Consider the following 13,952-nt stretch of genomic DNA (forward strand, 5'->3'; position numbering starts at 1 on the left):
CTTAATGAGTCTTGCTAATGGTTTGTCAATTTTGTTTATTTTTTCAAAAAACCAGCTTTTAGCTTTGTTGATTTTTGCTATGGTCTCTTTAGTTTCTTTTGCATTTATTTCTGCCCTGATTTTTAAGATTTCTTTCCTTCTGCTAACCCTGGGGTTCTTCATTTCTTCCTTCTCTAGTTGCATTAGGTGTAGAGTTAGGTTATTTATTTGGCTTTTTTCTTGTTTCTTGAGGTAAGCCTGTAATGCTATGAACCTTCCCCTTAGCACTGCTTTTACAGTGTCCCATAGGGTTTGGGTTCTTGTGTTTTCATTTTCATTCATTTCTATACATATTTTGATTTCTTCTATGATTTGTTGGTTATTCAGAAGCGTGTTATTTAGCCTCCAGGTGTTTGAATTTTTAACAATTTTTTTCCTGTAATTGAGATCTAAACTTACTGCACTGTGGTCAGAAAAGATGACTGGAATGATTTCAATTTTTTTGAATTTTCCAAGACTAGAAATATGGCCCAGGATGTGATCTATTCTGGAGAAGGTTCCGTGTGCACTTGAGAAAAAGGTGAAGTTGATTGTTTTGGGGTGAAATGTCCTATAGATATCAATTAGGTCTAGCTGGTCCATTGTGTCATTTAAAGTTTGTGTTTCCTTGTTAATTTTCTGTTTAGTTGATCTATCCATAGTTGTGAGTGGGGTATTAAAGTCTCCCACTATTATTGTGTTACTATTAATTTCCTCTTTCATACTCGTTAGTGTTTGCCGTACATATTGCGGTGCTCCTATGTTGGGTGCATATATATTTATAATTGTTATATCTTCTTCTTGGATTGATCCTTTGATCATTATGTAGTGTCCTTCTTTGTCTCTTTTCACATCCTTTATTTGAAAGTCTATTTTATCTGATATGAGTATTGCGACTCCTGCTTTCTTTTGGTCTCCATTTGCATGAAATATTTTTTTCCAGCCCTTCACTTTTAGTCTGTATGTGTCTCTTGTTTTGAGGTGGGTCTCTTGTAGACAGCATATATGGGGGTCTTTTTTTTGTATCCATTCAGCCAATCTTTGTCTTTTGGTTGGGGCATTCAACCCATTTACATTTAAGGTAATTATTGATAGGTGTGGTCCCGTTGCCATTTACTTTGTTGTTTTGGGTTCACGTTTATACAACCTTTCTGCATTTCCTGTCTAGAGAAGATCCTTTAGCATTTGTTGAAGAGCTGGTTTGGTGGTGCTGAATTCTCTCAGCTTTTGCTTATCTGTAAAGCTTTTGAGTTCTCCTTCATATCTGAATGAGATCCTTGCTGGATACAGTAATCTAGGTTGTAGGTTATTCTCTTTCATTACTTTCAGGACGTCCTGCCATTCCCTTCTGGCCTGGAGGGAAGAAACCATTTTTTTTAAGCCTCAGTTTTCCTGTGTGGCGAAAGAGAATGATAATATCTACTTCACAGTTTTGGAAAGAGGTTAAATGGGCTCAACGTAGGCCCTGGTTTTTAAAAATGCTGACCAGTGTTACTTTAGGGTAGGGGTTGATGGAGAAGAGAGGCAGGTGTGAGAATCGTTGAAGGAGTGAAATTGACAGAACTTGTGGATGATTGGGAATGCTTGGTGAGCATGAAGCCTTGCTACTTGAAAAAGGTTCTAAATTAAACCTGTTCTTCATTTGTAAAATGGGGTCCTAATAGTCTCTTAATTTATTCCTAGTAGCTTCCTGATTTATTTACCTCACCTGGTTATAGCTTGTGAAGATCAGCTGAGGTAAGGTGTGTGTTTGTTGATTACGTGAAAAAGGGAAAGACGACCAGATGAGTAACTGGAAGTCAGGAGAAGAGTATTTAAAGATGGCTTTGAAATCTTGAGCCAGAATGACTGTAAAAATGTCAAGAAGACATGAATGGACCTGGTGACTGTCATATAGAGTGAAGTAAGTCAGAAGGAAAAAGACAGGTATCATGTCTTAATGCGTATATGTGCAATCTGGAAAAATGGTGGTATAGACGATCTTATTTGCAAAGTAGAAATAGACACACAGACATAGAGAACCAAAATATGGACACCAGGGGGAAGGAGGAATGTGGGATGAACTGGGAGACTGGGATTGACATATATATTCCTACTGATACTCTGTATAAGAAGATAAGTAATGAGAACCTGCTGTCCAGCGCAGGGAACTCTGCTCTGCGGTGACCTGCATGGGGGGGCAGCCCAGAAAAGAGGGGGCGCATGTATACGTGTAACGGATCCACTTTGCTGTACAGCAGAAACTAACGACATTGGAAAGCAGCTATACTCCAGGAAAGATTTTTTTTTTTAAATGGTAGGAAGAACAAACGAAATGAGAGAACTTGAAGCCAAGGCTACTTTTATTTTATTTAAAACACCCCAACATTTTGATTGTTATTAAGTATATAAGGAAAAAAATATGAAGTCCTCTATCACTTCTGCCAAATCTCACTCTCCAGGTAACTGAGTTTGTGTGTTCTTCCAGACTATCCAAGCTCACATCAAATATATGTTCATACACACACACACACACACACACACACACACGTGTCCGACTCTTTGCGACCCCATGGACTGTAGTCCTCCAGGCTCCTCTGTCCATGGAATTCTCCAGGCAAGAATACTGGAGTGGGTTGTCACCCCTTCTCCAGGAGATCTTCCCCACCCAGGGATTGAACCCCAGTCTCCCACATTGCAGGCAAATTCTTTACCACTTGAGCCACCAGGGAAAACCATGTATATGTGTATATGTATGCAAAAGAAGAAATAAACTGTGCAGTGCTGTCTTGCCATTTGCTTTTTCCAAGGTCCAATAAGGAATCTGTGTTTTTTTAAACCTTTTTATTTTTTAATCAAAGTGTAGTTAATGGAGTCTGTACATAGTTTTTAAGTGATCTACATAGGATATTTTAAGTGTTTTTAACATTTAATAATTTAGTATTATAATTCCAACTTAAAATGTATAATTGAGTAAATAATTGACTTAGAGTTGTGATTGTAAATTGAAGCCGTTCTATATTATTGCATGCACATAATTAAAGAGTCACTGTTTTCATAAGCTTAATTTTTTAGATTTATAAGCTGTTTGAGTTCTTAGGAAATTTTGTATTTTCAAGTCAAAGGTTGTTCCTAAAATGGGTTATATTAAATTATTTAAAGTAGTTAAAATTTTATGTTTGAAAGGGTAAGTGAAATCAAACATTGATCACAGCCCTTTAAAATGAAAACTCCAAATAGAGTAAGATGTCTTAAGTTGAATGTGAAAGTTTGAGGAAAAATCTCAGCTTTTTGAACTCATAAATTAATAAGTATTAATGTGTGAAAACTAGAGTAAATCTGTGCCCCCAGACTACTCTCAGGTATGAAAATAAAAATGCTTCTCCGCGCTGGTAGTGTTCTGCTTTGCCTGTCTTCCCCAGTGTATGCTGATATTCCTGGTGCTTGCTATTCATTCTGTCCTTTATGTCTTCTGAGTTCAGGTCTGTGGCCTTGCTGGTCACCATGGTACTCCTCTGAGCTGTGGAGAAATCGGCCATCACATGTAGGACTTTGCTAAGACACGTATACTGGTCCAGTGATAGAAAACCACATGTGAGGTTTGTGAACCTTAGCTGGATGGTGGCTTTGGTAAACCTGAATTATTTTTCTTTGAAATGGCATCCTTCTAAGACTATACTTTCAGGGATCATTTCTATAGTTTGTTACTAGAGAAGTTTCTCTGATTGTGTAGAGCACCCGAAACCATGAGGAGGAGGTGCAGTGTTCTCTCCTGAGCGTGAAGCCGGTCTTTGGTGTTGCTTTTGCAGCTGCTATTGGCCATTGATGATCGTTCTTCTCTTCCTTTGGGAGAGTAAGAGGGAGAGGACACCATCTGAGTGGTTTCGCAAAAAAAAAAAAAAAAAAAAAAGAAATGGCATCCTTCTTATTTAAAATTTTCTTTCACAAAGGCATCAACACTGTTTTGTAAGTATAGCAGCAGACTTTGTTAAGCCTTCATTTCTTTTGTTTTGTGGGAAACTTTTCTTTCCTTGAACCTCATTGGAGCTCTATTTGGAAAAGTGTAACTTGTATGGAAGATCCTCCTCCAATCAGATTTGAATCGTTAACATTCTGTACTGGAATCTGTCTGGGCTTTCAGTTAACTGACTTTTTTCAGTTTGGGGAAAGTGGTGTGTTTCTTTTCTACTTAGTTTAAACCTGATTGTTTGGTTAGAAATGAAGCCTGTTGGCTTAAAAAGCATCAAGGTTTGTGTGCCAAAGAGCTCTGTACACCTCGATGGTCAGCCCTGTTCATTAGGCCAGAGTAGAAGGAAGGTCAAGCTTATGGATGAACGGTCATATACTCTTTCAATTGGCAACGGAGACTATTTTTGGACAAATAAAGACACATTGTGGAACTATGTGCAGACTCTTTCTGGTAAGAAGTCAGTAAGTTACCTCCAAAATGAATGTTTTAAAGACTGTTCCTTGGAGATAACTTGAAAAGTGCATAAAGATAAGGAAAATAAAATTAGTAATCCCACTGAAGTAGGATTTTTTTCCCTTAAGTTTTATCTTAAAGTAAAAGAATGTAGGTAGAGTAATGGCTGGTTAACATGTAAGAGGCTGTTTATGAGCTCAGTTCTCTAAAATGTCTGTTTCGGAGTCTCTTGTCAGCCTTCGAGTCTAGCTTATCAAAGTGCTTCTGTCCTTATTTAGAGGATTTTAGGAGATTTGCAGTTTCTAGGGGCTTCCCGCGTGGCTCAGTCTCCTGCCTGTAGCGCAGGAGACCTGGGTTTGAGCCCTGGGTAGGAGAGATTCCTTAGAGGAGGAAAGAGCAACCTACTCGAGTGTTCTTGCCTGGAGAATCCCATGGACAGAGGAGCCTGGTGGGCTCGTGGGCTCCAGTCCGTGGGGTCGCAGAGTCGGAAACGGCTGAAGTGACTACACCACCACCAGCACAGTTTCCAGAGGATAATAATAGCCGAGGCCACATGAACCAGTCTGCTTCTGGTGGAAAGTAGCGCTTAACTCGTCAGTGCCTTGGTGAATTGTCTTGTGTTTCCCTCTGCCCTGTATTTATAAATCACAATTTATAAATGACGTTTGGACCCAGAAGCCCTGTTAAAGAATGCCATCTAATGTAGAGAGGCTGTATTTTAGAAAAAGCCGTGGAAATAACTTGATGGCAAACTAAGAATTGGGGGTATTTGGTTTCAACTTAGTGTACTTCTGTATGAGGGGAGATACATCAGGGTTCCTTTAAAAAATTTTTAAGTATTAATATTTATGTTCATTGTTAATATGATGACTATACCTCGAGTTGAGGTTCCATCTCGATCTAAACTCATACTTTGCTTTTTGGGGATCCTAAAATCCTGTGTCCTTATTTTTACACATTTTAAAGAAATTGGTTGGAGAAGGAAATGGCAACCCACTCCAGTATTCTTGCCTGGAAAAGTCCATGGACAGAGGAGCCTGGCGGGCTGCAGTCCATGGGGTTACATGACTGAGCTTGTGTGCACAAGGGTGGAGGGAGATGGGTTGGTAGCAATAAAGCTGTAGAACTAAAACAAACCAAAAAAAAAAAAAGAAAAAGAAATTGGTCTTTACTGTAATTGTGCACTTGAAAGTTTTGCCAGGCAGGTGTATTGTGTAAGCAGTTAACAGAAACTCACTGTTACTAGCTTTTTAAAGAAAAAGCTGTTTGACAGAGTCTTCTTAAACCAGTGAGCTCTCTTCATCAAACTATAGTTTTTCCTTCCTGTCAGGACTCAGTTCTTATCTCTGTATGCAAAGTGAAAATGAAATACTAATAATTTATGTAACTAATTATCAGAAGGAACACTTCTTATAAACCCAAATACCAGAATACCTTTTTTTTTTTTTTTTTGGTAGCAGATCTAAGTCTTAGATGAGTTCACAAGTTGCATTTTGTTTTAAAGATTCTCGAGTATTCAGTCTAATAATAGGGGTTTCACAGTGATCTAAGGAGCTATTCACACTAAATCTAATTTCATTGTTTATGTGTATATTTAAAGTGCAGAAATAAGTATTTTGTTAAAGAAAAAAAGCCACAGTGAAGTCCTTAGTTGTTCTGTGATAGGGAAAGTGGGAAGGAAGCTAATATTTAGTTACATCTCTAAGGAGAGAGACAGGTGGCCAAGGGGAGACTAGACTGGAAATGTGACTAATTCTGAGACATGTGTTTTCATTGTACCATGACAATAGGGAAACTGGGAGTCTTTACTGACTGCTGTTACGTGCCTGGCCAGGGCTTCCACACCCTCATCTCTCACGCCAGCAAAGTAATGCTCAAAATTCTTCAAGCCAGGCTTCAACAGTATGTGAACTGAGAACCTCCTAATGTTCAAGTCAGAGGGACCAGAGATCAAATTGCCGACATCCACTGGATCATCGAAAAAGCAAAAGAGTTCCAGAGAAACATCTACTTCTGCTTCATTGACTACACCAAAGCCTTTGACTGTGTGGATCACAACAAACTGTGGAAAATTCTTAAAGAGAGGGGAATACCAGATCACCTTACCTGCCTCCTGAGATCTGTATACAGATCAAGAAGCAACAGTTAGAACTAGATGTGGAACAATGGATCAGTTCCAAATTGAGAAAGGAGTACATCAAGGCTGTATATTGTCACCTTGCTTATTTGACTTATATGCAGAGTGCATCATGCAAAATGGCTGGATTGGATGAAACACAAGCTGGAATCAACATTGGAGGGAGAACTATCAATAACCTCAAATATGCAGATGACACCACCCTTATGGCAGAAAGCGAAGAAGAATTAAAGGGCCTTTTGATGAAAGAGGAGAGTGAGAAAGCTGGCTTAAAACTCAGTATTCAGAAAACGAAGATCATGGCATCTGGTCCCATCACTTCATGGCAAATCGATGGGGAAGCAATGGAAACAGTGACAGACTTTATTTTCTTGGGTTCCAAAATCACTGCAGATGGTGACTGCAGCCATGAAATTCAAAGACGCTTGCTCCTTGGAAGAAAAGTCATGACCAACTTAGACAGCATATTACAAAGCAGATACATTACATTACTGACACAGGTCCGTATAGTCAAAGCTATGATTTTTCCAGTAGTCATGTATGGATGTGAGAGTTAGAGTATAAAGAAAGCAGAGCACTGAAGAACTGATGCTTTTGACCTGTGGTGTTGGAGAAGACTCTTGAGAGTCCCTTGGACAGCAAGGAGATCCAACCAGTCCATCCTAAAGGATATCAGTCCTGGGTGTTCATTGGAAAGACTGATGCTGAGACTGAAGCTCCAATACTTTGCCACCTGATGTGAAGAACTGACTCAGCGGAAAAGACCCTGATGCTGGGAAAGATTGAAGGCAGAAGGAGAAGGGGAATATAGAGGATGAGATGGTTGGATGGCATCACTGACTTGATGGACATGAGTTGGAGCAAGCTCCAGGAGTTGGTGATGGACAGGGAAGCCTGATGTGCTGCAGTCCATGGGGTCGCAAAGAGTCTAACATGACTGAGCGGCTGAATTGAACTGAGGGCTTCCTAAAATCAGCTCTTTTGACACTGGGTTCTTTGACACGCTCCTCTTATCAAAATATACCAGGACTTCCCGTGTAGTCCAGGGTTAAGACTCCACACTTCTGTTGCAGGGGGCACAGGTTTGATCCATGGTCAGGGAAATAAGACCCCGCATGCTGAATGGTGCAGCCCCACCAAAAAAGTACCTGTGGTTTAATGAATTCTCACACATCCAGAAGCAACCCCCCCGTCCCAGCCCTGCCACAGTCTCCATCTGATAGATCTTGCAGTCACTAGACCGCTTATCTTCTAAACCTTACATTAGTTTTAGACAGACACTTATTTATCTAATATTTGTTTTTATTTGTTTATTTGGCTACACTGGGCCTTAGTGGCAACATGAGAACTCTTGGTTGCAGCTTATGAAATCTAGTTCCTCCTCCGGGCCGGAAACCCAGCCTCCTGGATTGGGAGTGTGAAGCCTTAGCCACTGAAACACCAGCAAAGTCCCTAAGCAGGCATTTAAAAATAAAACAAAAAAAAGTGATCAGTGATCATTATAAAAATTTAGACGGTTGTTGTCAAATGCAGGTTTGTGTGCCTGAGGCACAGTGAGGCCAAGCAAACCAAAGTGTCAGAATTTGGAGCAGAAAAAGGTTTATTGCAGGGCCAAGCAAGGAGAATGGGTAGGTTGCGCTAAAAAAACCCAAACTCCACCAACAGTTTGCAGCAAAAAGTTTTTGTAGGCAAAACCTGGGTTGAGAGCTGCAGGGTTTATGGCTTTCCTCTGATAGGCTGGTGGTGAGGTAACCAGAATCTTGTGCTTAGCCTGAAGTTACCATCCTCCATTTGGGTAGGGGCCTGAGTTCCTGCAGAAGAACTCAGAGATACCTATATTCATTGAGCAGGAACCAGGACCCTGCCCTGCTGTTTCTCGACTGCTCCATCTTCCCTGTTTACTGTTTGAATCTGCCCTTTGAACTTAAAGAAGATCTAGGAGTCTGAAGCTTTTTCTTACAAGCAAGAAATGGGACAGGATGTGGGGAGGGGGGGCGGAATGAAGGGGAGGGGTCAGAAAGTTTTGTATCCAGAAAAGCACCATAGATAGAGCCCTCCTGGGTCTCACAGTTAAGAGCAATAGGAAGGAAAGGAAAATCTGTCTTCTGTCCTGCTCCCTGAAGGTAACCACTAAAAACTGGATGTTTATCCTTCCAAATTTTACTCTATATATATTCAGAAATAAGTATCTGTGTATATATTTTTATAAAACATGGAGCTCTGTTGTATAAAACTGTTTGCAGTCTGTTTCTTTTATTTAAGAAGATGTTGAGGATGTTTCTCCATGTCAACACGTTGTAGGGACTCAGCTTTTAACAGTTGTTTAGTGTGACATTGTATTTCTATACCACCGTTTACTTAGCAGTTTTCTTAACTGAAGGGTGTTTATTTCTAGACATTCACTATTATAAACATTGCTGCATTGAGCATCTTTGTGTATTTGTAGAGTGAATACCTGGAAGTGGGGTTGTTTGGTCAAGACGTTGTACATAGACAGGTATTGGTGATTACTTCCCAGGAGGTCTGACCAGTTTCCACTCAGACTCAACAGGTGTTGTCCTTGAGTCGTTTAAAACTTGCACTAGCTGAGATTTTTGCATTTATTTGGGAATTTTTTTTTTAATAAAAAACTAATTTTTAAAACAGTAAATTGTAGGGCAGAAATAATTAATATATATGGAAACTTCTGTTAAGGAAGCTTTTTAAATGTATTAATCCTGGCTTTTCGATTTCTAAGCCTCTGAAAGCCTTCATTGCCTGGTAATCAGCTATGAATTCTTATCAGTGTCATTTTCTCATTGTTAAATGTTACTACATTCTAGCTGGATTATAAACTTCTTGAAGGCATCTCCCTTGTATTTATAATCTCTTTGTGTCTCTAGCGCCTGGCATAAGTTCTTAAATATGTGAGATTTGGGGTGTATTGCTGTGGTGGGAGGCAGATCTAATTCTTTTTTTAAGACAAGAGTTATTTGTTTTTCTTCCTTGCTCGCTGTGCTGGGTCTTCACTGTTGCATGCAGGCTGTGTCTAGTGGCAGCCTGTGGACTCTAGAGCACTGGCTCAGTAACTGTGGTACACGGGCTTAGTTGCCCCGTGGCATGTGGATTCTTCCTGGACCAGAGATAGAACCTGTGTGTCCCCTGCATTGGTAGGCAGGGAAGTCGCAGATCTGATATTTTTAAGAGAGCACTTTATTCTCAGCCTGAATGTCCTGTAATCCTTATATAAGGATTTCCACAGCAAAGGGAGACATTTCTTAAGTTTTTGAAAGACTGTTTCATTCCTCACTTATAACGTTAGTTATCAAACTTCGCTGGTGGTTCAGTGGTTAAGAATCTGCACTTCCGATGCAGGGGGCAGGGTTTAATTCCTGGTCTGGGAACTAAGATCACACATGCCACATGACCAAAAAATAAAAATAAATACAAAAAATACTAATTATTCATTGTAGTTGAGAAAGGTCTGACTTTGGCAACTTCAGTAGGAAGAAGACAATTAAGAGGAAGACTCGGGACGCTTTCCCTGGACAGCTGTTACTTCTAAAGAACTATCAAACTTGTGTATTTGCAGATCAGGGAGCAGAGAAACATGAAGGGACAGGTCCGTCCTCTGGGATCACTGATCAGGAGAAGGAGTTGTCCACCAATGCTTTCCAAGCTTTCACAGTAAGAAATGGTTTCTCTTCATCTGTTCCATTTTTAGAATCTGTCACGCATGAATATTTTCACCGTGAATTTATGATCTTTGTTCTGTACTAATTTAAGAGTTAGCTTCAGAGAGTAGGTTTAGGTTTAAATTTCTTTAATTTTAGAGTTTAAATATCGTGAAAGGAATGGGAATAATTTGAGCCATTACCAAGTTTTTGTGTTTCTAAAATAATATCACAATTTTTTAATTGATGTGACTATTACTTCATCTAGTGATTTTAGTGTTTTTAGGGAAATTATATCTTTGTAAAAGCTTTTAAATAAAGATGAATGAAATATATTTGGAAATGAATGTAAAGTTCTTAAAGTTGGTATGTGATTTTTTGTGTGTATTTTTGTTTTAGGCTGGAAATTACGATGTCTGTCTGCAGCATCTTGCCTGCCTACAAGATATAAACAAAGATGATTATAAAATAATTTTGAATACAGCAGTAGCTGAGTTTTTTAAAAGTAACCAGACAACAACAGATAGTTTGAGACAAACACTTAACCAGCTGAAGAATCAGGTAATACATACATGAATTTCATTATAAAATATTGTGGTGCTCTCTAAATTATGAAATAAAATTAGTTAAGTAAAATTAATGTGACTTTTTATTTGATATTAATAGCACAATTTCTAATATATTTGCAGCATTTGTATTAGTTTTATTTGTATACAATTCATTTTCTAGGAAATGAAGGTATGGTATGTGATTTTACTTTCTGTTGGGTTTCAAACTTGAATAGAATAAGCAAATATACAAAATCTGACTGAGCTTTGGAGTTTCGAGAAAGAATTAAAATAGAAATATATTGCCATATGACCCAGCAATCCCACTTCTGGGCATACACACCGAGGAAACCAGATCTGAAAGAGACACGTGCACCCCAATGTTCATCGCAGCACCATTTATAATAGCCAGGACATGGAAGCAACCTAGATGCCCATCAGCAGACGAATGGATAAGGGCTGTGGTACATATACACCATGGAATATTACTCAGCCATTAAAAAGAATTCATTTGAATCAGTTCTAATGAGATGGATGAAACTGGAGCCCATTATACAGAGTGAAGTAAGCCAGAAAGATAAAGACCAATACAGTATACTAATGCATATATATGGAATTTAAAAAGATGGTAACGATAACCCTATATGCAAAACAGAAAAAGAGACACAGATGTACAGAACAGACTTTTGGACTCTGTGGGAGAAGGCGAGGGTGGGATCTTCTGAGAGAATAGCATTGAAACAAGTATACTATCAAGGGTGAAACAGATCACCAGCCCAGGCTGGATGCATGAGACAAGTGCTCGGGGCTGGTGCACTGGGAAGACCCAGAGGGATGGGATGGGGAGGGAGGTGGGAGGGGGGATAGGGATGGGGAACACATGTAAATCCATGGCTGATTCATGTCAATGTATGACAAAAACCACTACAATATTGTAAAGTAATTAGCCTCCAACTAATAAAAATAAATGGGAAAAAAATAAAATAGAAATATATGAAAAATATTTCTCAGCATTTCTTATCATTCTTCTTTGAAGCTGGTAACTGTAAGCTAGTTAACAAAAGGCTAATTGTATCCTATAGGGTCTACTCTGATTACCTACAAGAATGTAGGTAAGACGTGTTGCTGAGATATAATCTTACTTATAACTGAAAGATTTAATTATTAATAATAATGTTAAATTGTTTTAGCATTTTGGGTCAGGAAATGATTAATTGTTCAGATAGAAGCTGTAATTTATATATGGTTTGGGACTTGCCCTCGTCATTGGTCTGGTCATGATAGCATCACACGGTTAGACCTTTGATATTGAAGAGGGCTGGTGGCAGACCTTCAGTGCTCACCACACAGTGAGACCTTATGTAACTAAGAACTTCTGTCGGACAGGTCACTTATTCCTCCCAGTAGCCCGATGAAGTAGCTACTACATTTTTTTTCTCCTTTTGTAGACTTGAACGCTAAGGTCCAGATGACTTGTGTATTGTCCAAAGGCACAAAGCTTTACGTAATAAGAGCCACGTGAACCCAGTTCTGTTTGGCTTTTGAGCCCCCGTGCTAAATTCATGAGTACCACCATGCTGTTGTGTGTGCGGGCCCACTCAGTCATGTCCCACTCTCTGAGACCCCACGGACTGTAGCCCACCAGGCTCCTCTGTCCATGGGATTTTTCCAGGGAAGAATACAGGAACAGGTTGCCGTTTGCCCCTCGAGGGGATCTTCCTGGCCCAAGGATCGACCAGGGATCCAGCTACTAGAACTTGCGCCCCTAGAGCCCGTGCTCCACGATGAGAAGCGCCCGCTCCGTGACTGGGCAGTAAGCCCCGTTCTCTGCAACTGGAGAAGGTCTGTGCGCAGCGGTGAAGACCCCGCACAGCCAGAAATTTACAACAAAACCTATAGGTCCTGTTGACAGTGAGGGAGATCTTAGATTAAAAATGTTGGCCTGTGTTCCTGCTTATTCATCAGCTTCTTGCACCTTTACTGTTTATTTTCTTACTGTTAGAACATAATCTCCTTTGATTATTTCATAGGTACACTCGGCTGTTGAAGAAATGGATGGGTTGGATGATGTTGAAAACAGCATGTTGTATTACAATCAAGCAGTCATCCTGTATCATCTGCGGCAGTATACAGAGGCCATATCCGTTGGTGAAAAACTTTATCAGTTCATAGAACCTTTCGGTATGTCAACTGTCAAGAAATTTGCCTATCTCCTCATACTTGCAAAGGTCTGTGATACTTGTGTCTAGATAACCTAAATGAGAATCCTTTATGAGTGTTTAAAGAAAGAAAAAGCAGTGTCAGATTATCTTAATGGTTAGAAAAAATAAAAATTCTATCACTTTTAGATGAATCTAGGTTTTTCTTTAACATCCTGCTGTTACCCGCCCCCCCACCCCAGTTTTTGAAGATAACTGTTGAAAATGCTGTTCCTGATTGGAAAGATTAACTAATTTTTTTTTTCTTTGTTCTTTTTTTTTCTTTACTCTTTAAACACTGCCTTAGCGTACCTGATCCTTTCTTTCTTGACTGCTGTATTAAGGAGGGAGTGTTTTGGAAGTGAGGAGGACAGGGTAGTATTTTATTTCATATATTGCCTAATTGAAATTCTTGTAGGTGATCATAGAGTAGATCCTACAGGATACAATTAGCCTTTTGTTAACTAGCTTACAGTTACCAACCTGACATAAGAATGCTGAGAAAAGTAAGGACCACTGCTCTGTGGTGGCCTGAATGGGACAGAAATCCAAAAAACAGGGGTATATGTTTAAGTGTAGCTGATTCACTTTACTATACAGCAGAAACTGATATGACGTTGGAAAGCAGCTATACTCTGATAAAAATTTTTTTTTTTTTTAAAAAACACAGTTATGAAAAATGTATTCTGTGGATAAAATCTGGATTAAGGACTTATTGTTTAGCATTATTCGCCTAGCTTCAAATTTTTTTTTTTTTTTTTTTATTAGTTGGAGGCTAATTACTTCACAACATTTCAGTGGGTTTTGTCATACATTGATCCGATAAAAATTTAAAGTAAGGATACGGAAAGAAGAGGGAGTGAATAAAGCACCAGCAAAGCTGGACCTAAGAAATGTGTAGAGAGGGCGCTTGGCTTCCAGCCTGCGAGCAAGCAGATTTGAGGTGTCTTGTTCTCCACGGGGTCTTTCTTTTAAATTCAAAACACTAGTGTCTAT

General features: G+C 39.3%; 1 protein-coding gene and 1 non-coding gene across 3 annotated transcripts in view; both read left to right on the forward strand.

Moving 5' to 3' along the window:
* The window catches only part of CNOT10 (CCR4-NOT transcription complex subunit 10), a 64,335-nt gene that overhangs the window by 11,060 nt on the left and 39,323 nt on the right, over window positions 1–13,952 (forward strand). For both annotated transcript variants that reach the window (XM_043886231.1, XM_043886232.1), the window contains exons 2-4: window positions 10,129–10,223; window positions 10,610–10,771; window positions 12,789–12,939. In XM_043886231.1, coding sequence (XP_043742166.1) covers window positions 10,129–10,223; window positions 10,610–10,771; window positions 12,789–12,939 — 408 coding nt within the window. The remainder of the gene's footprint in view (window positions 1–10,128; window positions 10,224–10,609; window positions 10,772–12,788; window positions 12,940–13,952) is intronic.
* LOC122683392 lies at window positions 3,667–3,880 on the forward strand. Its single transcript, XR_006337731.1, has one exon. It is a non-coding gene; the product is annotated as a small nucleolar RNA U3 (small nucleolar RNA).

The sequence above is a fragment of the Cervus elaphus genome, chromosome 24 (assembly GCF_910594005.1).
Source record: "Cervus elaphus chromosome 24, mCerEla1.1, whole genome shotgun sequence".
In the NCBI taxonomy this organism is placed as follows: Eukaryota; Metazoa; Chordata; class Mammalia; order Artiodactyla; family Cervidae; genus Cervus; species Cervus elaphus.